Source organism: Triturus cristatus, chromosome 12 (assembly GCF_964204655.1).
Source record: "Triturus cristatus chromosome 12, aTriCri1.1, whole genome shotgun sequence".
Classification (NCBI taxonomy): domain Eukaryota; kingdom Metazoa; phylum Chordata; class Amphibia; order Caudata; family Salamandridae; genus Triturus; species Triturus cristatus.
This window is the reverse complement of record NC_140595.1, coordinates 815,741,715-815,766,121: the sequence shown is the minus strand read 5'-3', so window position 1 is coordinate 815,766,121 and position 24,407 is coordinate 815,741,715. Positions and strand designations below refer to the sequence as shown.

Sequence of the window (24,407 nt, the reverse complement as noted above, 5' to 3'; positions counted from 1 at the left end):
AGATGAATTGTTCTCTTATTCTGGTCCATGGTATTTTTGAATTCTTGCCTTCTGTCCTGGTTGATGACTATGATGACTAAGCCTTGGGTATTTTTGTTTTACGTCTAATTGATGACAATAGATAAGACTTGGATAGCGTTGTTTCTGCCATGCTTGATGATGAGGAATGAGTCCTGGATTCTGGACAATGATGACCATTGCAAAGACTTGGACATTGCCGTCTCTGTTCGGCTACATAATAATTATGAAAAAGACTTTGAAATGAGTGTGAATCTTTTGATTAATAACGATGATGACTGCAACTGGGCCGTCTTTGTCTTTGCTCCAGTTAAAGATGTCTATAAACAAGATTTGTATAAAGTTACCTTTGCCCTGGTTGATAATGACGATGATGAATTAGACCTGGATTCTCTGTGTTAATGACAAAGACTTGGATATTGTTTCCTCTGTCCTGGTACATGATGAGTATGAACAAGACATGGATACGGTTGCCTCTTCTGAAGTTAATGATGGTGATGAATACAACTGGGCTGTCTTGGTCTTTGCTCCACTTAAAGATGTCTACAAACCAGATTTGCATAAAGATGTCTTTAGTCTTGGTTGAGGATGACGATGAATAAGACTTGGTTGTTTTTGAGCGACCATTGACCCCGTCACCAGGCAGGTCGCTCCCCCCATCTGCCACGCAGCCCCCTGTGGGTTGAACCTCCGTTGCCGCTTTTGCCGCCTGACTGCTCGCTTCCTTTTTTATTCTGTACCCCTGCGCTTGGCTTTCTGTGCCACTTTGTTTTTTCATTCTGTGCCCCTGTGTTTTGCTTTCTGTACCCCTGTGCTCTGGTGTCCCCCTCCCGCCGTATTTTCCCGCCGTTTTTCCCTGGTTTTTCGACGGGTTTTCCCCCATCGCTGAGCCCCTGCGGCCCCACCCCTTCACTCCCTTTGGCCGCCCCGCTCCCACCTCCCAGCTGCTCCTCCCTCCCTCTGCCCTCATATGGAGGCCGCGAAGTGGTGGTAGAGAGCGACCTTTGACCCTGTCACCAGGCAGGTCGCTCCCCCCATCCACCATGCAGCCCCCTGTGGGTTGAACCTCCATTGCCGCTTTTGCCGCCTGACTGCTCGCTCCCTTTTTTTATTCTGTACCCCTGCGCTTGGCTATTGTGCCACTTTGTTTTTTTCATTCTGTGCCCCTGTGTTTTACTTTCTGTACCCCTGTGCTCTGTTGTCCCCCTCCCGCTGTCTTTTCCCGCCGTTTTTTCCCCGGGTTTTCCCCGGGTTTTCCCCCGCCGCTGAGCCCCTGCGGCCCCGCCCCTTCACTCCCATTGGCCGCCCCGCTCCCACCTCCCAGCTGCTCCTCCCTCCCTCTGCCCTCATATGGAGGCCGCGAAGCCAGACTGCACTACGACGGAAGCACCCTCCACGCACTCAACACCAGACGAGACCACCCCTGCTACCGGGCCACCCCGAAACACACCCAGGGGCCTTTCACCTGCCGGAACTGCAGATTCACCAGCATCCAACCCTCCACACCACCAGCCAGAGAACCCAACCACCTCCGCTGCATCCTCCTCAACACCCGCTCCGCTCGCAAGCACGCCATCAAACTCTGGGACCTCCTAGACTCCACCGCCCCCGACGTCGCCTTCCTGACGGAGACCTGGCTGAACGCCACCTCAGCACCAGACATCGCCATAGCCATCCCACAGGGCTACAAGATCTCCTGCAGAGACCGCACCAACAGAGTGGGAGGAGGAATCGCCATCATCCACAAAGACTCCATCAAAATCTCAACGAACACCGATGACACCCTCACCACCGCCGAGCACATGCACTTCCAGATCCACACCAACCCCAACACCACCCTCAGAGGAACTCTCATCTACAGACCTCCCGGACCCTGCCCAAAGTTCAGTGACACCATCGCCGACCTCATCAGCACCCACGCCCTCGCTTCCACGGACTACATCCTCCTCGGGGACCTGAACTTCCACCTCGAGAACAACAACGACACCAACTCCACCGCCCTGATCGACAACCTCACCAACCTCGGACTCAAACAGCTCGTAACGACACCTACTCACGCCGCTGGACACACGCTCGACCCCATCTTCTCCACAAGCCCCCACGTCTCCTTCAACCACACCACCGAACCACACTGGACCGACCACAGATACGTCCACTTCACCTTCAGAAAACCCACCGCGCCCAACAGCTACCACGCCGCTGCAGGGGCAAGGTCACCGAGGACCAACTGACTACCGCCCTTGCCCTGAGACCACCCACTGACCCCACCGACCCAGACACCGCCGCAACCAACCTCACACAGTGGATCAACGACTGCGCCAACACCCTCACCCCTCTCAAGACATCTACAACCAACCACACCAACAAGAAAGCTGCCTGGTTCCCCTAGGACCTCCGGATTTACAAGCACACCTGTCGGAAGCTGGAGAAGAAATGGCTCCACGACCGAACACCAGACAACCACACAGCCCTCAAGAGCGCCACCAGCAGACACCACCAACTCATCAGGACCGCCAAGGAGACTGCCTTCAAGGACCGCCTGGACAACAACGCACACAACACCAAAGAGCTCTTCAGCATCGTGAAAGAACTCTCCAACCCCAGCTCCAACACCAACGACATCCCGCCATCTCAAGACTTGTGCGACTCCCTGGCCACCTTCTTCCACCGCAAGATCACCGACATCCACGACAGCTTCAACTCCGACCCCCCCGCACCCACCACAGAGTCCACCACCCCTGCGACTACCACTGGCACCAGTCGCCTGACCGTCTGGTCCAGCGTCAGCGACGAAGACACCATCAAAACCATGAACTCCATCCACTCCGGATCCCCATCGGACCCCTGCCCTCACCACGTCTTCAACAAAGCCAGCGCAACCATCGTGCCCCACCTCCGGAAAACAATCAACCATTCCTTCGAGACAGCAACCTTCCCAGCAAGCTGGAAGCACTCCGAGATCAACGCCCTTCTGAAGAAGCCCAAGGCGGACCCCAAGGACCTCAAGAACTTCCGGCCCATCTCCCTTTCCCGGCAAAAGTGACCGAGAAGATTGTCAACAAACAGCTGACCCGCTACCTCAAAGTTAACAACATCCTGGACCCTTCCCAATCGGGTTTTCGCAGCAACCACAGCACCGAGACCGCCCTCATCGCCGCCACTGACGACATCCGGACCCTGATGGACAAAGGAGAAACAGCCGCCCTCATCCTCCTGGACCTATCAGCAGCCTTTGACACGGTCTGCCACCGCACCCTATCAGCACGCCTCCATGACGCCGGTATCCAAGAGAAGGCCCTGGCCTGGACCACATCCTTCCTCTCCGGCAGAACCCAGAGTGTCCACCTCCTACCCTTCCGCTCCAAAACCACCGAGATCATCTGCGGCGTCCCACAGGGATCCTCCCTCAGCCCGACGCTGTTCAATTTCTACATGGCCCCCCTCGCCCACGTCGCACGACAACACAACCTCAACATCATCACCTACGCCGACGACACCCAGCTGATCATATCCCTCACCTTAGATCCCCACACCGCCAAAGCCAACCTCCACAGAGGAGTGAAGGCCATAGCCGACTGGATGAAGGACAGCAGACTGAAGCTGAACTCAGACAAGACGGAGGTCCTCATTCTCGGACCCACCCCATCAGCCTGGGACGACTCTTGGTGGCCCACGTCACTAGGTACAACCCCGGAACCCACGGACCACGCACGCAACCTGGGGGTCATCCTCGACTCCACTCTCTCCATGACCAGGCAAGTCAACGCCGTCTCCGCGTCCTGCTTCAACACCCTCCATATGCTCCGCAGGATCTTCAAATGGATCCGCCTCGACACGAGAAAAACCGTTACCCAGGCCCTCATCACCAACAGACTCGACTACGGGAACGCCCTCTACTCAGGAACTACAAACAAGCTCCTGAGACGACTCCAACGCATCCAGAACGCCTCGGCCCGACTCATCCTCGACGTCCCCCGCCGCAGCCACATCACCCTCCACCTGAGAGGCCTGCACTGGCTCCCCATCAGCAAAAGGATCCCCTTCAAGCTCCTGATCCACGCACACAAAGCACTGCACAACACCGGACCCACCTACCTCAACAACCGACTCAGCTTCCACACCCCCACCCGAAGCCTCCGCTCAGCCAACCTCGCCCTCGCCACAGTCCCCCGCATCCGAAAAACCAACGCCGGCGGCAGATCCTTCTCCTACCTCGCCGCCAAGACCTGGAACACTCTCCCCACCATCCTACGACAGACCCAGGACCTGCTGGCCTTCAGAAGACTCCTCAAGACCTGGCTCTTCGACCAGTAGCACCCCGCCCCCTCCCCAGCGCCTTGAGACCCTCTCGGGTATGTAGCGCGCTTTACAAATGCAGTGATTGATTGATTGATTGATTTGCCTCTCCTTGGCTTGATAATGATAACGATTAAGACTTAAATATTTCTTTCTACCCGGGCGGGTGGAGAGGAATACGATTAATTTATTTTGATCTTGCCCTAATTATAAGAATACAAGTTATTTATTCTTTTTGCTTGGCTAATGTGGCCTATAAATAAGTCTTGGACATTGATTGATGACAACGATTAAAGATACTGCTATAATGGACATGATCGAGGATGACAAATACGACTTGGATATTGCGGTCTCTATCTTGGCACATGACTATCGCGAATTGACTGACATACTGTTGTTTCTGCCTTTGCTGATGAAAACCATGAAAACGAGTTGGTTCTTTTTGTTTGTATTTTGTCTTTACTCCAGTTGATGATGATTACAAACGAGACATACGCAGTTGACTCTACCAGGATTGCTGGTGACAATGAATACAATGTCCCTAATGTTGTCGGTGGCATTGGTTGATGACCCCCATACAACTAGACCATTGTTTTCTCATCACTGGTTGAAGACCAAAGTGAATAAGATTTAGATTTGTTTTGTCTCTGCCCTAGTTAATGGCTACTATTGATAAGACTTTGATATTGTTGTCTTTCTCCTGGGCAATGACAATAAATCCTGGCTTTTGATATCTCTGCCCTGGATGGTGACAACACATATTTTGATATTGTTGTCTCCGTCCTAGCTAAACATGACTTTCTATATGAATTGGATATTTTCACCTTTTTCCTGGTAGATGACCAAGATCAGACCTGAACATCATTGCCTCTGTCCTTGGCAATGATGATCATGAACTAGACTCATTAATGGTGACAAAGACCACACTGGCTCATCAAGTGTGTGTTTGATAACAAACCTTTAGCTGGAGGGGTTTCTGTGTGTGATGATGACTTTTAAACAATCAGGAATGGTATTAGAGATGATGGAGTTATTGGGATGTGATCAAATAATATTCATTTTAAGTTTCCAGTGCGCAAAGATGGGGACGGAGTTATGAAATTCTAAACACCTTGAACCAGAGGATGTTTTTTGCCAAGCAGGAAGTCAACTGCTGTTGTCCGCCCTACAACCTCCATGTCCTGGACAACAATAGCAAAGAAGTGATTCAGATCTTGCTGAACTGTCAGTGCTCCTGCTGCTCAAGCGAGGTAAGGTCCCTGCAATTCCAGAGCTGACAATATCTGGAGCTGTTGTTTTCTAAGGCTGAGGCCACACACCCGAAGTAGTAAAATAGATGGATTCAAGTGAATGAAGACGCCAAATTTGTGTTCTCTGAAAAGTTGAGCATGGCCAGGTTCACATACTACTATTACCGTGTCATCTTTTCATTTTTCAAACAGAGGTATTCACAGGTGTGCAAAAGTGATACTTCTGAACCTGTGTCCTAGTTGTATACTCTGCTACCTCCTAAGAGTACAGTACCATGTGCTCCTCCTAGCCTGGACATAGATCCCCTATTGATTGACATTTCAACACTCTGAAATGTGATCTTCTGATGACACTCCCTGCCATCTTAGAGCCATATGACTAGAAATTCTTTTGAGTGCACACTCTTGGTTACTGACCAGTTCTATATTGCAGTTGGAGATCCATTGCCCACCTGGCAACATCATTGGCTACAGCGTTTGGAACTACAGCAACTTTGTGACCAGCCTCTACATCCAAAATGATGCCAAACAGACCGTCCTAGTGACTGTGGGCCCTGACTTCCAAACCAGCATCTTCGGCGACGTGGTCTTTGAGGTAAAGAAGTAGAAGGGGAAGTTTCAGTATTAAAAAGGATTAATCCAAGGAAGAAAGGAAAACAGGAGGAAGGAAGGGAGGTCAGAAGAAATAGGGATGTAAGGACAGCTTAAAGCAGAGAAAAAGGAAAGGACGATTGAACAAACGAGAGAGGTATGATGAAGAAAATATAAAGGAAGCATAGAAAGTTCAATGTGAAAAGAGATTGGAAGAAGGCGGAGAAAGATATGGGAATGAAAGTCCACAGCGATGATAGAAATGAGGAAAGAAGAGAAGAGAGCTTAAAAGGACTGGGAAGAATGGAGAGAGAAGGGAAGAATAATGAAAGCAAAGGGATGAAAGTTGAGAGGAACATGGAAAGTGCCTGAAGAAGGGAATTTGGGATGAAATATGAATATAGGTTGACATAAGAGAAGCAGGGAATGAGAAGTATGAAAAAGTAAAGGGAAATGTGGAGGGATTAAGTAATGTAGCTAATAGACCCCAGTAACTAATATGTTGCGCTATACTCACCCCTAAAAAAAACAAATATTTGCTGTGATGCTGCGGCAGTAACAGGAGCTCGGGTCTTACTCTCTTGGTGTCTCAGGATCAATAAAAGCTTCAACTATTAATCTGATAACCAGTGAATAGACATCAATACCTTCCAGTCATAGTTTGTTTTTCTCGTAACACTAGAGTGAGTCTTCTGTCTTTTAAAATCCTTTTTGGTGCTACCTAGATTTAAGAGTAGCTCTATTCAATTGGGTTAGTATTTCAGGAGCCTACAACCCTTTTTGAGCTGTTGATGAAAAAGGCCCCAGGTAAATTTTTAAATCAATATCTGTCTTGGTTATCACATGAAAGAAGCCTCTTCGAGCAGTCTGGGGACCACTCTTCCTTTCCATTCTCCAAACACATCCCAAGTGCCTCAAACTTCTGCTTTCAATAAACTAGACCCTCATTCCATGATGACAACACTAGAATCTGCGGCTCCGGCTGACCCTCGAGGGTTCCTTGTTTAGAGCATTCACAATATTCACACTTACAAACAAAACAAAACCAGTTAAAATGTAAGACTCCAAAGACCTGTGGAGTTCTAGATGACCCACTAGTGAGGGTTGGAAGACACGGTAAAGGTTTATTCCAGGATGTAAGTCTCCATCCACAATCCTCTGCACTCAGCAGTGACAGCTATTTCCAGAACTCTCACTACAAGAGTGTGTCATAACAGAACCTTGTTGCAATGCCCTTACACACCAATGGAGCCTCAGTGGTTCATATCTCCTTTCTTATTCAAATAACTCTCTTTAAACTCCTCAAAATAAAGAGACGTAGCAATGTTCAGGAAAGATGAGGGATATCAATAAGACAAGAATAACAAGAAATGGAACAGGCAATACATTGCATCAGGACAATGACTTAAGAACATAGTCCGATGATAAGAAAACTTACGTACATGCCTCCTTATGTTATTCTGTAGAGATTCTTCTTTTTTGATGACTCTTCAGATCCTCAGAACTTTCTTGCTCCTGTAGCTTCACCCCTATATTTGAGAACCTTACATTTTGTGACTCTAGTTAAGCCCCGAGTGCAGCCAGACCCTGTGTTTATTGCACTATTAAAAGGCCTAATTACTTTCAGCGCCATTGAGAATATAGACCTCTTTCCTACTTTCTGGTGGTTTTTGCATTTGCCGTGTCTTCCACTATAACTTTTATTTTATTCACCGCTTTCCTCCTTTCTTTTGCTCTTTGTTGTGAAAAAACTTGTTTATCCATCCACTTTTCTTGAACTAATACCGACAATGCGTTAGATTAATTTTATCCACTCTGGGCAAACACTCCTATTAAGATTCCTTCCCTTGAACAATTTGAAGGGTACTTTCCTTTTTCGGGAATGTGGAGTTTATATACCAATACTTTTTCTTGTAAGTTTTCCCTAAACAATTTCATACAACTCTGAGCCATATGAATACATTCCATGATCACCCTGTTAAATCTTTCAACCAGTCCATTGGTTTTAGGGACACATAATGCACATGTCTTTTTAGTAACTCCTATTTTAGACAATAATTTCTTCATTTTATTGTATGTTGAAAACTAACATCGGTTAAAATGGAAGCAGCCCACCCCACCCCCCCTTCCTAAAACATTTCAATAAGAAATCAGATTTTGCTTATGATCGTAATGTCAATCACATGAGCATTTTTAAGCAAGTACAGAAACAAGTTTACGAAATCCAAATGTATTGCATAGATCTCTCATCCTCTAAAAGGACCCGCAATGTCAAATGCAACTTCCTTTCTTGGTGCTCAGTGCAATTACCTACATATTATGCTTGGAGTTCTTACTGTTCGCGTTTTACTACTCTTACAATCACATACTATAGCCTTATAGCCCGCCGTAGCGGGTTATGCCGGCTATTAAAGGCCCGCTGTATCGTTAAAGGCCCGAGCCGAAGGCGAGGGACTTTAACAAGGGAGTGGGACTTTAATAGCCGGTATAGTCCAGCTACGAAGGACTAGAAGGTTATTAGAACATTCTGCCACTTGAGGGCAGAATGTTCTAGCAAATAATACAAAGCCTTCAGGGAGCTCGAGGGGATTCAAATCTACTCAGGCTCCCTGAAGCCTTTGTTCACAGCCAGAGCTGTGAACAAAGAAACATTGGAATGTTGGAGCTCCGGGCTTATACCAGCCATTATAAGCCCGGAGCTGCTCCATTGTTTTCAATGGAGCTTCCAACATTCCAATGTTCTAATCATTTTTACACAACCAGGCCTAAACCAGGCCTCGAAAGATCACTTTTCAGTCTTCCATTTATCCTATTGATGCCCCATTGTCTTAAATATACCTATCCTAACCATTTTCCCTTTACACCTTTGTCACTTCCTGTGGGACCACATCGCCTTTTCTAAATGCTTTTACATCTCGTATTCACCCATTCCAGCTTCAGTATCTTCTCCATCATTACTTAGGCAACCAGAAACCGAGTCACAAACATTTTAGTAAAATATTCCTTCAACAGTTTGTGGTCCGGCTTGGTAGTGAATCTGGCGCCCCACACCCAACTTGAACTTTAGTATTATTCAAACAGTAGCCAATCTTCCTTAGATTGCTGAGTACTTTTTATTAGCACTTTTTAAAGTCCTTGGGGCAAATGTAGTTATTTTCCCATCTCCCAAGATTTGTTTTGCACCGGCACTGCCTCTATAGCTTTATTGTACCCATCAGTTGTAATGATACATTCATGTGTAGCATTAAAGTGCTACAAACTGTGTGCATTACTCTTAATAATTTTTTTCCCCCACAAATTCTTGGTCACGCTGTTCACATCAGCTAAACCTAGTGTTTAGTGTTTTCCTTTATGATATTTCGGAGATACATAGGGCGTGATTAGGAGTTGCTTGTTATATTCAGGCCGGAGCGTAAAACCCTGTTTACGCACAGGTCAGAGTTACGAGGTAAAAGGTATTTAAAGCATCTGATAATAATCTGCACTTTGTTAGATTTCAGCCGGTCAAACCAGGGGAAATGTGTACAGTATTAACCGTACCATGCACATTTTGCCGCGTTAAACACAAAAGCCCACATGTTATTCCCCAATATCTCATAATAGGTCACCGTGGGAGGAGAACTCCACTCCGCCCACGGAGTATGCGGAGATTTGCCTACTCTGTGTTCTGCGGAGAACGCGGAGTAGGCAAATCTCCACACACTCCGCGGCAGAGCGGAGTTAACCAGCTGCCGCCTCCACCCCCCCACCCTAGTAAGAATGAAATAAATATACATTAAAGGTAAAATAATAAACACTTACCTTGACTGCGGCGTCCCCGGGCTGGCGTCCTCCTCTTCCTCTGCGTTTCACGATGATCTGCGCATGTGCATGCACATTCCTTGCAAGAAATGCACATGCGCAGGCACATTCTCAGATCACCGTGAAACGCCGAGGAAGAGGAGGACCGCAGCTCGGGGACGCCGCAGTCAAGGTGAGTGTTTATTATTTTACCTTTAATGTATATTTATTTCATTCTTACTAGAGGGGGTGGAGGCAGGCAGCGGAGCAGAGTGGAATGGAGTTCCTCGGAGTTGGTGCCCAAGTCCGTGGACCTCCGCGTAGTGCCGCTCTGCCCAGGGTTAATAATAGGTGCTATTTATCACACCCGATAAATAACGTACCTCATAGTATTGTTATTTATCAGGTACGCTAAATAGCACCTATAATTTTAATCTGGCCCTGAGCCTTACTCGCAGCATTCAACACCTATTTTGTGTAAATTTCTGCTATTCCCGAAACTATGGCAAAAAAACAAACTAGAGGTGGGTGAATAATTCCGCTCCGCTGGCGAAGTTTGTGGAGTTTTGCCCTTTCCGCGTTCTGCTTGCAACACAGAGTTCCAGCAAAACTCCGCCAACTGCTGCATGGCGGAGTTTTATATCACGCACAGCTCGCCAACGTTAAGTTGTGTTATGTTCCCTAACCTAGGCCCAAGTAGCACACCGACCTTTTACCTACATTTGTCCTACCTTGCCCTGCATAACGGTTCTAGCAATGACCTTTTACCCAGTTATGTGCTGAATAAAATATCGATTGGTTTCCTTGGAACTTTCCTCATTTAATATTCATAATGATTCTTAGTACCATATCTTAATCCCCTGCATATGACGTACATAACTGGATTGATATAATCCGTACAAAAGTCATTGCCATTTTCGTCTTTGAGCGACAGGGCTACTTTGCATAATTGCAATTATTGGTTTAGGTTCATTAACATAATTGTACTCGCAACATATAGATTGTGGTAGAACCCTGGGGCTAGCTTTTTTGTATAAAAGAACGTCACCTTTGTAAGATAAGTAGAGGAGACTCTTCCACACTGACAATGAGGTCTTGAAAACGTCCCCAACATTTATTTAGTGTATCTCTCTGAGACCAAGTGAGCATGAATGACTGGGCGTAAAGTACTGTACTGTTTCCCTGATCCCGGAAGGGTCAAGGGTTGTCATGTTCAATGGTTGCCAGAAAACTATTCGCTCCCTGGTAAGGTTCGGGGGCTTATAGTGGCTCTGTGAGCTAGTTGATCCATAGGCCAACATATCCTGCGTTGGTGTCCGGAATCAGTCTAGACATCAATCCCTTAGTTTATGCTGTCTGAACGATGCGCAGATCCTGCAGATTTGTAGGAACTACACGACAGTTGGTGAGTGCAAGTGAGAATTTGCATCTCCTAGCGCGATTCCTCAACGTGGGCGGTCACGGCAGCTCGCGACCGTTCGCATTGAGAAAGCTGCCGCTCGAGTAGAAAATCTGTTGATTCTTCATGCATTTGAGATGGTGATATGCAGAGGCTAAATCTATAGTTTTAAATATCTTGGCATCATGTACAAGCATCACCATCTCTTATATATTTGGTAAAGAATATTTATATTCAATCATGCATTTGTTACTATCCCTCAAGTGCAGGCATAGCCTAATGTCTCTCCAGGTGTTCTTGCAATGACCATTGGGGCTAACCTTTCTCTTTGCCGCGCCCGGTTCTGTCACCTGGATCTTGGTAACTCATCCAGTTCCTCAAAAATAGCCCCTTTTACACTTATTGGCATTTCCTTCAATTGCATTAAACTCCACATTTTCTTTGTTCACCTCACCCTCTACACAGTTGGATTGATACATGGCTCAAGCTTCATGCCTATTGTTTTTTGATGAGGCTAAATGAATATAGTCTCCTTTAATAGATACGTGCCAACTGCAAATATTCCTTTAAACTTCATGCATGCCTCAATGTTTCCTCTTGTTTTGGTGTGCTCTTCTGCATAACCACTGTGTTTATATGAAATTTCCATTACATTTTTAAGTGTTTTATAAAGATACAATAAGATGGTATAGTCTGATTTACCCCTTGAAACAACCCATTTTTCTGCAGCATCATTCTATCCAGCAGGCTTTCTTTTTATCTCCACCGTTCATCTGTAATATAGTATCTTTATAATCCTCCAACACTTCTTTTATATCTTTATTATCTGTGAGACATTTTCAATTTGTCAGAATATCTCGTTTTTCCCTCAACTCTCGCAGGCAGCCTTTACTGCACAGTGTTCCCTACTATTAGCCGTGCGCCCTTTTATTCCTGGTCTGAAATGCTGTCCCTTGATGTTTTGAAAAATCCTTTACTACCTATAAATCTTGAAATTTTTAGCAACCAGTTGCACACTCTATTTCCATTCTTGATCTCATCCTCACATATCCCAGTATGTTCCAACTCTTTACAGTTTAATTGAGAACGCGGTGTGAGATGTCATACCTCCATACATCTGGTAAGACACTGAGTCCAGGCTGGTAGAAAAACTATAATTGCCCTCAACAGCTGCCGCTGGAGAGGTTTCCACAACCCCTTCATGCACTTGGAAGACATTCATTTAGGCAACAGTAATGTCATCTTTTTTAACTTAAATACTCTTTCTAATATATTCCTTATGTTAACTGTACATAGGAGCAGCAATGCTCAAACCACCATTTAAGCTTTCTTTTTATCAGGTCCATGGACTTCAGGTCCACCCCAACCACCAGGAGCACACATAGAATGTTTACATTTTATAAAAACATGACCGCGTAGAAAAAAAAACTTCCCACCCAAAGCAAGGGTTTTATGTATGGTGTTATAATGTTTCTTCTCTAGTAGTGCATGATACAATTCAAATGCTATCACAAACACAAGATTCACATGCTATTACAAACAAGTGTTGTTGTTTTTAATTAATTGTAGAAATATAAAACTTTACCCAACAAGGTGAATTTAAAATTAATAACCTTTAAACAAAAGATCACTTCTTCTGACTCTGAGAAGGATAATAAATAAAGGTTAGTCCCAGAGTTTCTTTCTAAACCGTGACTTGTCAGAGGTCTGGCCATAAGTATGCAACCGTTGTCAGGTCACATTAATAAGAACCCAAGGCTGGCATGAACCTGAGTGAGTCTCTCGGGCCTTTCACCCCTTAAAGTTAAGGGGGGGGACCTGAGAAGGGGTTTCATCACCCAAGGCTCTTCAGGAGACATGATTGAGCACAACTCTTTGCCAGTCTTCAGCCAATCCCAAACTGCCTCTTTCACCCCTTTAATCAGTCTGCATCACCCCAACATTCAGTAATGAAGTCACAAGTCCCCTTGGCTCTGACTGACCATAGAATGTTCCGTGATGGAAGCATCCGTACCGTCCACTCTTACGTAAATCACAAACTCAATCGACCGTAGTACACTGAAGACCTAACAAACAAGAATAGAGGATTGGTAGGAGGGAGGGAGGGAGAGGGAGAGAGACACAGCGCTGTCTGCACACCACCCAGGGGCTCCAACAAGAACTGTGCAAACTAGAACAAGAATAGAGGATTGGTAGGAGGGAGGGAGGGAGGGAGAGAGACAGGGAGAGAGACACACCCCTGTCTGCACATCACACAGGGGCTCCAACAAGAACTGTGCAAACTAGAACAAGAATAGAGGATTGGTAGGAGGGAGGAAGGGAGGGAGAGAGACAGGGAGAGAGACACATCCCTGTCTGCACACCACACAGGGGCTCCAACAAGAACTGTGCAAACTCGAACAAGAATAGAGCATTGGTGAGAGGGAGGGAGGGAGAGAGACAGGGAGAGAGACACACCCCTGTCTGCACACCACACAGGGGCTCCAACAAGAACTGTGCAAACTAGAACAAGAAGAGAGGATTGGTAGGAGGGAGGGAGAGAGGGAGAGAGACAGGGAAAGAGACACATCCCTGTCTGCACACCACACAGGGGCTCCAACAAGAACTGTGCAAACTAGAATAAGAATAGAGGATTGGTAGGAGGGAGGGAGGGAGGGAGAGAGACCGGGAGAGAGACACATCCCTGTCTGCACACCACACAGGGGCTCCAACACGAACTGTGCAAACTCGAACAAAAAGAGAGGATTGGTAGGAGGGAGGGAGAGAGGGAGAGAGACAGGGAGAGAGACACACCCCTGTCTGCACACCACACAGGGGCTCCAACAAGAACTGTGCAAACTAGAACAAGAATAGAGGATTGGTAGGAGGGAGGGAGCGAGGGAGAGAGACAGGGAGAGAGACACACCCCTGTCTGCACACCACCCAGGGGCTCCAACAAGAACTGTGCAAACTAGAACAAGAATAGAGGATTGGTTGGAGGGAGGGAGGGAGGGAGAGGGAGGGAGGGAGGGAGGGAGGGAGACACATCCCTGTCTGCACACCACCCAGGGGCTCCAACAAGAACTGTGCAAACTAGAACAAGAATAGAGGATTGGTAGGAGGGAGGGAGAGAGGGAGAGAGACAGGGAAAGAGACACATCTCTGTCTGCACACCACACAGGGGCTCCAACAAGAACTGTGCAAACTCGAACAAGAATAGAGGATTGGTAGGAGGGAGGGAGAGAGGGAGGGAGACAGGGAAAGAGACACATCCCTGTCTGCACACCACACAGGGGCTCCAACAAGAACTGTGCAAACTAGAACAAGAATAGAGGATTGGTAGGAGGGAGGGAGAGAAGGAGAGAGACAGGGAGAGAGACAGGGAGAGAGACACATCTCTGTCTGCACACCACCCAGGGGCTCCAACAAGAACTGTGCAAACTCGAACAAGAATAGAGCATTGGTGGGAGGGAGGGAGGGAGGGAGGGAGAGAGACAGGGAAAGAGACACATCCCTGTCTGCACACCACCCAGGGGCTCCAACAAGAACTGTGCAAACTAGAACAAGAATAGAGGATTGGTGGGAGGGCGGGAGGGAGAGAGGGAGAGAGACAGGGAGAGAGACACACCCCTGTCTGCACACCACACAGGGGCTCCAACAAGAACTGTGCAAACTAGAACAAGAATAGAGGATTGGTAGGAGGGAGAGAGAGAGGGAGAGAGACAGGGAGAGAGACACACCCCTGTCTGCACACCACACAGGGGCTCCAACAAGAACTGTGCAAACTAGAACAAGAATAGAGGATTGGTAGGAGGGAGGGAGAGAGGGAGAGAGACAGGGAAAGAGACATATCCCTGTCTGCATACCACACAGGGGCTCCAACAAGAACTGTGCAAACTAGAACAAGAATAGAGGATTGGTAGGAGGGAGGGAGGGAGGGAGAGAGACAGGGAGAGAGACACACCCCTGTCTGCACACCACACAGAGGCTCCAACAAGAACTGTGCAAACTAGAACAAGAATAGAGGATTGGTAGGAGGGAGGGAGGGAGGGAGAGAGACAGGGAGAGAGACACACCCCTGTCTGCACACCACACAGGGGCTCCAACAAGAACCGTGCAAACTAGAACAAGAAGAGAGGATTGGTAGGAGGGAGGGAGGGAGAGAGGGAGAGAGACAGGGAAAGAGACACATCCCTGTCTGCACACCACACAGGGGCTCCAACAAGAACTGTGCAAACTAGAACAAGAATAGAGGATTGGTAGGAGGGAGGGAGGGAGAGGGAGGGAGACACACCCCTGTCTGCACACCACCCAGAGGCCACAACAAGAACTGTGCAAACTCGAACAAGAATAGAGCATTGGTGGGAGGGAGGGAGGGAGGGAGGGAGAGAGACAGGGAGAGAGACACACCCCTGTCTGCACACCACCCAGAGGCCACAACAAGAACTGTGCAAACTCGAACAAGAATAGAGGATTGGTGGCAGGGAGGGAGGGAGAGAGACAGGGAGAGAGACACATATCTGTCTGCACACCACACAGGGGCTCCAAAAAGAACTGTGCAAACTCGAACAAGAATAGAGCATTGGTGGGAGGGAGGGAGGGAGGGAGGGAGAGAGACAGGGAGAGAGACACACCCCTGTCTGCACACCACACAGGGGCTCCAACAAGAACTGTGCAAACTAGAACAAGAATAGAGGATTGGTAGGAGGGAGGGAGAGAGGGAGAGAGACAAGGAAAGAGACACATCCCTGTCTGCACACCACACAGGGGCTCCAACAAGAACTGTGCAAACTAGAACAAGAATAGAGGATTGGTAGGAGGGAGGGAGAGAGGGAGAGAGACAGGGAAAGAGACACATCTCTGTCTGCACACCACCCAGGGGCTCCAACAAGAACTGTGCAAACTCGAACAAGAATAGAGCATTGGTGGGAGGGAGGGAGGGAGGGAGGGAGAGAGACAGGGAGAGAGACACACCCCTGTCTGCACACCACACAGGGGCTCCAACAAGAACTGTGCAAACTAGAACAAGAATAGAGGATTGGTAGGAGGGAGGGAGAGAGGGAGACAGACAGGGAAAGAGACACATCCCTGTCTGCACACCACACAGGGGCTCCAACAAGAACTGTGCAAACTCGAACAAGAATAGAGCATTGGTGGGAGGGAGGGAGGGAGGGAGGGAGGGAGAGAGACGGGGAGAGAGACACACCCCTGTCTGCACACCACACAGGGGCTCCAACAAGAACTGTGCAAACTCGAACAAGAATAGAGCATTGGTGGGAGGGAGGGAGGGAGGGAGGGAGAGAGACAGGGAGAGAGACACACCCCTGTCTGCACACCACACAGGGGCTCCAACAAGAACTGTGCAAACTAGAACAAGAATCGAGGATTGGTGGGAGGGAGGGAGGGAGGAAGGGAGAGGGAGAGAGACACATTCCTGTCTGCACACCACCCAGGGGCTCCAACAAGAACTGTGCAAACTAGAACAAGAAGAGAGGATTGGTAGGAGGAAGGGGGGGAGGGAGGGAGGGAGACACATCCCTGTCTGCACACCACCCAGGGGCTCCAACAAGAACTGTGCAAACTAGAACAAGAATAGAGGATTGGTGGGAGGGCGGGAGGGAGAGAGGGAGAGAGACAGGGAGAGAGACACATCCCTGTCTGCACACCACACAGGGGCTCCAACAAGAACTGTGCAAACTCGACCAAGAATAGAGCATTGGTGGGAGGGAGGGAGGGAGGGAGGGAGAGAGACAGGGAGAGAGACACACCCCTGTCTGCACACCACACAGGGGCTCCAACAAGAACTGTGCAAACTAGAACAAGAATCGAGGATTGGTAGGAGGGAGGAAGGGAGAGGGAGAGAGACACATTCCTGTCTGCACACCACCCAGGGGCTCCAACAAGAACTGTGCAAACTAGAACAAGAAGAGAGGATTGGTAGGAGGGAGGGAGAGAGGGAGAGAGACAGGGAAAGAGACACATCCCTGTCTGCACACCACACAGGGGCTCCAACAAGAACTGTGCAAAACTAGAACAAGAATAGAGGATTGGTTGGAGGGAGGGAGAGAGGGAGAGAGACAGGGAAAGAGACACATCCCTGTCTGCACAACACACAGGGGCTCCAACAAGAACTGTGCAAAACTAGAACAAGAATAGAGGATTGGTAGGAGGGAGGGAGGGAGGGAGAGAGGGAGAGAGACACACCCCTGTCTGCACACCATACAGGGGCTCCAACAAGAACTGTGCAAACTCGAACAAGAATAGAGGATTGGTAGGAGGGAGGGAGGGAGAGGGAGAGAGACAGGGAGAGAGACACACCCCTGTCTGCACACCACACAGGGGCTCCAACAAGAACTGTGCAAACTAGAACAAGAATAGAGGATTGGTAGGAGGGAGGGAGGGAGAGAGACAGGGAGAGAGACACACCCCTGTCTGCACACCACACAGGGGCTCCAACAAGAACTGTGCAAACTAGAACAAGAATAAAGGATTGGTTGGAGGGAGGGAGGGAGAGGGAGGGAGAGGGAGAGAGACACATCCCTGTCTGCACACCACACAGGGGCTCCAACAAGAACTGTGCAAACTAGAACAAGAATCGAGGATTGGTTGGAGGGAGGGAGGGAGAGGGAGGGAGAGGGAAAGAGACACATCCCTGTCTGCACACCACACAGGGGCTCCAACAAGAACTGTGCAAAACTAGAACAAGAATAGAGGATTGGTTGGAGGGAGGGAAGGAGGGAGAGAGACAGGGAAAGAGACGCATCCCTGTCTGCACACCACACAGGGGCTCCAACAAGAACTGTGCAAAACTAGAACAAGAATCGAGTATTGGTGGGAGGGAGGGAGGGAGGGAGAGAGGGAGAGACAGGGAGAGAGACACATCTCTGTCTGCACACCACACAGGGGCTCCAACAAGAACTGTGCAAAACTAGAACAAGAATAGAGGATTGGTAGGAGGGAGGAAGAGAGGGAGAGAGACAGGGAAAGAGACACATCCCTGTCTGCACACCACCCAGGGGCTCCTACAAGAACTGTGCAAAACTAGAACAAGAATAGAGGATTGGTAGGAGGGAGGGAGGGAGGGAGGGAGGGAGAGAGACAGGGAGAGAGAGACACCCCTGTCTGCACACCACCCAGGGGCTCCAACAAGAACTGTGCAAAACTAGAACAAGAATAGAGGATTGGTTGGAGGGAGGGAGGGAGAGGGAGGGAGAGGGAGAGAGACACATCCCTGTCTGCACACCACACAGGGGCTCCAACAAGAACTGTGCAAACTAGAACAAGAATCGAGGATTGGTTGGAGGGAGGGAGGGAGAGGGAGGGAGAGGGAAAGAGACACATCCCTGTCTGCACACCACACAGGGGCTCCAACAAGAACTGTGCAAAACTAGAACAAGAATAGAGGATTGGTTGGAGGGAGGGAAGGAGGGAGAGAGACAGGGAAAGAGACGCATCCCTGTCTGCACACCACACAGGGGCTCCAACAAGAACTGTGCAAAACTAGAACAAGAATCGAGTATTGGTGGGAGGGAGGGAGGGAGGGAGAGAGGGAGAGACAGGGAGAGAGACACATCTCTGTCTGCACACCACACAGGGGCTCCAACAAGAACTGTGCAAAACTAGAACAAGAATAGAGGATTGGTAGGAGGGAGGAAGAGAGGGAGAGAGACAGGGAAAGAGACACATCCCTGTCTGCACACCACCCAGGGGCTCCTACAAGAACTGTGCAAAACTAGAACAAGAATAGAGGATTGGTAGGAGGGAGGGAGGGAGGGAGGGAGGGAGGGAGAGAGACAGGGAGAGAGAGACACCCCTGTCTGCACACCACCCAGGGGCTCCAACAAGAACTGTGCAAAACTAGAACAAGAATAGAGGATTGGTAGGAGGGAGGAAGAGAGGGAGAGAGACAGGGAAAGAGACACATCCCTGTCTGCACACCACACAGGGGCTCCAACAAGAACTGTGCAAAACTAGAACAAGAATAGAGGATTGGTAGGAGGGAGGGAGAGAGGGAGAGAGACACACCCCTGTCTGCACACCACACAGGGGCTCCAACAAGAACTGTGCAAACTAGAACAAGAATCGAGGATTGGTGGGAGGGAGGGAGAGAGACAGGGAGAGAGACACACCCCTGTCTGCACACCACACAGGGGCTCCAACAAGAACTGTGCAAAACTAGAACAAGAATAGAGGATTGGTAGGAGGGAGGGAGAGAGGGAGAGAGACAGGGAGAGAGACACACCCCTGTCTGCACACCACACAGGGGCTCCAACAAGAACTGTGCAAACTAGAACAAGAATAGAGGATTGGTAGGAGGGAGGGAGGGAGGGAGGGAGGGAGGGAGAGAGACAGGGATAGAGACACACCCCTGTCTGCACACCACACAGGGGCTCCAACAAGAACTGTGCAAACTAGAACAAGAATAGAGGATTGGTAGGAGGGAGGGAGGGAGGGAGGGAGAGAGACAGGGAGAGAGACACATCCCTGTCTGCACACCACACAGGGGCTCCAACAAGAACTGTGCAAACTAGAACAAGAATCGAGGATTAGCGCGAGGGCGGGAGAGAGAGAGAGATGAGGTGGCTGAGTGTGAGGGGTAACGCAAGAGGTGGAAGTCATGGCAGTGATCAAAAAGAAAGGTCTCCTTGTCTCAGGCATGCAGCTCCTGACTAAGGCTTCCATATGGTGTGAGTTGCAAAAAAACATAGAAAACCTCCTTTCAACTAAATGCAGACACCAGGGGGCTAAGTTACAGTTCAGTGGTAGTGAAAAATCTTCCAACTTCCTTGCTCAAAATCATTGTACACATTTTGAATCCGAAATGCCCACTGACTTGCTTCTCTTGCTCCTTGCAAGACATCAGCACAATATCACAATCTCAGGGGTGTCTTACTCTAAAATTCACTTTGCAAGTCAAGAGCAGGCGTCTCCCACAGATGTTCAACAAACATGTCTCTGATTGCTGAACCTCTTGACAGATGTGGCTGTTGCTGATAAAAGAGCACTTACAGAGCCTGCTTCTCTAAATGATATTCTCCTGTGCTACTTTCTAGAGTTATTAAAATAGTAATTTTGGTGCATCTCAGTTGGAGTTGGTGGGTGTGGAACATGGCAGTCATGCTTTGAGCAGGGAGGCATTGAGTTCGGTACCGAATGAGGCATGATGGATATGAACAGGGTGACTCGTGGGTGAAGGATGCAAACTTTTCTTTCAGTACCTTGCCTCTACCATGTGTGTCAACAGGTGAAGTCCAACGATGAAACGCAGACCGTAGGTTTTATTCGTCGGGACGGTGGGCTCTTTTCTGTCCAGTTTCCGCTTGACCTGGAAGTGAAGTTGAAGGCTGTTCTCATCGGATCCTGTTTCTTTTTGGTGAGTATTTTCAATTGTGAACAGATTTTCTTTTAACATAAAACACACAAAAGATGATGGGAGGAAGGCTTACAAATGTAACCACTGCCGATCGATGGGGGTAGCATTCCAACCCATAGTTCTTTTGCTCATCAAACCACCTCAGTTTGGACCCAGCCATATGCAAATCAGCCTTGACCCAGCCATATGCAAATCAGCCTTGACCCAGCTCCTCATGAGAAAAGTCCAGCCTGGACTGCCAAGCCAGGTTCTCACCATACTGAAACACAACCTAGGACTGGTTTTGCCTTGACAAGGGCTCATCAGCCAGGTATAGCTTGGTTCCAGTGGCATTTATGAGGGTGAAACCGGTCCCAGGATGCTTGGGTTCCAGTTCAGTGAGGACCTGATCTGGCAGTTCTGGCTGGACTGTTCCCATTAGGAACAGGATCAAGGCTGATTTGCAATTTGGCTGGGTCCAAACTGAGGTGGAATGGTGTTAAAAAAAATGATGGGTTGGGATGCTACCTCGAGAAATTACCAATGTGGGAGAAATTGTAAGCATCCCTCATTACCTTTTGCGGGTTTTGCCAGTAAAAATCTATCAATTATCTTTCACTAAAAACGTATCCCTCCATCGAATGAGTAATCCACCCCTAAAGAATACAGGGTTCTCCTCTTCCACTACCCTCCTACATCGTCAGCACATAACTGGAACACCACATGCTCAGTCTTGGGGTCCCAATCTTTGTGTCATGGGTCTGCCCCCATGTTGCAAATGTACCCAGCTTTTGCATCTCAGTTGAGTTTGGCGAGCATGTAGACAGATGTTCTCAATTTTTCTGCCATTCAGCACGAGGTTTTCGAAGTGTGCGCCGCCATGCTTGTTGTCGAACAGTATTACAGTTTTGTTGTTTATCGTATACTTTCATTGTTCACGAAGAGCCAGAAAGCCATTCATGGCAGAAGGATGGTCTTTAGCTCAAGGATTACCTTATTTTGTGGAGTCTGTCATGGACCATAGATTTCTAGAGGCCCCAAAGTAAATACCCATCCGTGTATTGATGAGTCTGTAGTTAAAATCATTGAGTATTACAACTGCCGCCACCAACCCCCAACTCTAGTTTGGTTGCAGAAGCCTTCTATTGTGTTGGAGATGCCCTCAAAATAACAAGTTGAGCTCTGAACTCCTTCCTCAAGAGTCCTAAATGTAGGGAGACCTGGTCATCGGATTACATTGGCTCTAGGAGGCGAGGTGACACCGTTGATGCCAGTTGACTTTGCAGATGTCAAGACTATCTTTGTGAATCTTTCCTAGACCCAGGTCACCATAGAGAGCGACTGCCTCTAGGAAGTACCTCTGGCAGCGATAAAGATGCCCCAAGTATAAAGGTAAAGGAGCAGTTCCCTCACAGCCATCAGTTTCTAGCCCATGGGAAGAGATCCGCACACTTGCCTTTCACCATTAGGATCTATGTCCTCAATACTCACTCTTCTAATCCCCCTTGCAGTTTGACAATACCAGCTTTCACAACCCGAAGGTGGCAAATCGGAATATGATAGCATAGCGTCCCATCGTGTGTAGTGTTTTGTACAATAATTCCTTTGGTTGTACAGCGCCCACTGTCGTTGTGTCGTGACCAAGAAGCCCATTCTGGTGCTCACCTTCAATGATAGGAACATCCTGGTAGAAGGAGCACATTTGTCAGGGTTCCATCGTCTGCTGCCTTTGAGAAGACTTTTGGCTTCTTCTGGGCAGCATCGAGAACGCCTTAAAAGAGCTGTTATAAATCATTGAGGTTGCAGATGCTGAGTTAACCTGTCCAACGAAGAGCTTCCTTGGGTATCAGAAAATGACCGCCTATAGATGGAAGTTAGAGGGTCATGAGGTGCAGTGCAATCCTGAGGCTCCACAGATCTGTCTTCTCTTGACCCAGGGGCTGGCTCTACCCCTTCGGAAAGGAATCTGTGAGCCCACATGTGGGGCTGGGAGCTCCACTTCTCTCTTTTAGTGGGCTGATTATTATGGAGCAAAAGGGGTGGAGCTTCTACTGGTCACACACATACACAAATCCCTCACAAACACCTCTACACAAACACCCCTACACCTAACTCCCCACACCCCTCCCAAACACTCCCCCACAAACCCACAGACACAAACACACCCCCACACCCCCAACACACAGACACCTTCTAAACATGGTTGCAGCTGTGACCCCTTGCTTGCCCCTTGCGACCCCTATTTTCAGAAGTGAAAAAAGCAGTTCCAAGGACACATGGGGACTTCACATTCCTTACTGTCTGCCTATTTTTCACTATACTAATGGTGAATAACATTCTGTTATTCACTATTAGTATACTAAACAAGCATTTGCAATGCAATAGGTCTCGCATTACTAAAAGTTTGAGTTATTGGTGTTGCATAATTATTTGCAAAGCCAATAGCTCAAACTTTCAGTAATGCGAGACTTATTGCATTGCAAATGCTTTACCTTTGGTATAATCGCGGCACCCGCGCTTTGCTTTTAATGTTCTAAGTAAAGCGCGGGTGCCGCGATTACACCAAAAGTAAAGAAATAGATGGTTTTTTCTATTCCTTTACTTTTGGTATAATCGCGGCGCCCGCGCTTTACTTATAACATTAAAAGTAAAGCGCGGGTGCCGCAAGTATACCAAAAGTAAAGAAAAACAAGTGGCGTGCGCGTCACGCCTGTGTCTGGGCACGATCATATCTCCTCCCATGGCCTATTTGTGTCTATTACGCTCTTGGTACGCGTAATAGACACCAAAAGGCCATGGGAGGAGCTATGCCCGAGCCTCGGGCCAATTGCGTGCAGTCTTTTAGAATAAGACGCACGCAAAAGCAAATGGGGGAGCTGAAAAGGCAACGCAGAGTGGCATTCACAATATTAAAGCAAGAGTGAAGACCTGGTTTCCAAGGTAAACACAGACGCTCCCCGGGACCCATGTGAACTATCAAATACGGTGTTTAGTGGATCCCCACCAAGCAGAAATGTAAGTAAGGTGGATCTCGGAGGATCCACTCTCTCCACGATCCTAAATCTCAAAAGAAGCTCAAGGGGTCCATTCATATGTAAGAGATCCGTAAGAGGATCACCACACTTGAACGCAACAAAACACCTGAACCAATGGCTACAAAGCTCTCCTTTCTAAAATACGCTATGATAGGATTAGAATCATCTTGCTCAATTCTGCTCATTCTTTGGACCTTTGGACTCTGTCTCTCCACTCATAAGGGGGGGCAGTAAAATCCTGAAGCTGAGAAAATCTAGGGACTACGAGCATCTTAGAACCATCCGGTATCGAGATGTTACCTAAAGCCCAAAATTCCTGCTGACGCAATGATGGACTCGGCCAAAGGTTTCACTTTTGTAGAGCCCATGTTAGACACACATGTCTTTCAGGGGGGGGGGGGGGGGGGGGGGGGTATGATGTGACATTTTGGATGACTTTTGGATTTCCTCCACAATATAAGATTTCTAATTTTGCAACTTGTTCATATGCTTGCTAAGGTGTTGGCTAAGAGGATTATTTTAGGCTACAGTGCCCAATGTCTCATCTCCGTTTGCTTGTCAAAGCAGGTCGAGAAAACTGAGGATGCAGGTAAAGATAGGGCCACTTTACCTTTATCGCGACTACACCCGGTGATGCAGACAGAACCTAAAGTCTCACTTCATCCCTACTAGACGCAAATGGGAATCCGTGATTTTCCAGAGTTAAA

The 24,407-nt window shown here is 48.2% G+C and overlaps 1 protein-coding gene across 2 annotated transcripts in view; it reads left to right on the top strand.

The window, feature by feature from the left end:
• Positions 1-24,407, top strand: part of LOC146782964 (phospholipid scramblase 1-like) — a 125,988-nt gene that overhangs the window by 96,005 nt on the left and 5,576 nt on the right. For both annotated transcript variants that reach the window (XM_085639890.1, XM_085639891.1), the window contains exons 5-7: positions 5,380-5,564; positions 5,998-6,159; positions 20,558-20,686. In XM_085639890.1, coding sequence (XP_085496016.1) covers positions 5,380-5,564; positions 5,998-6,159; positions 20,558-20,686 — 476 coding nt within the window. The remainder of the gene's footprint in view (positions 1-5,379; positions 5,565-5,997; positions 6,160-20,557; positions 20,687-24,407) is intronic.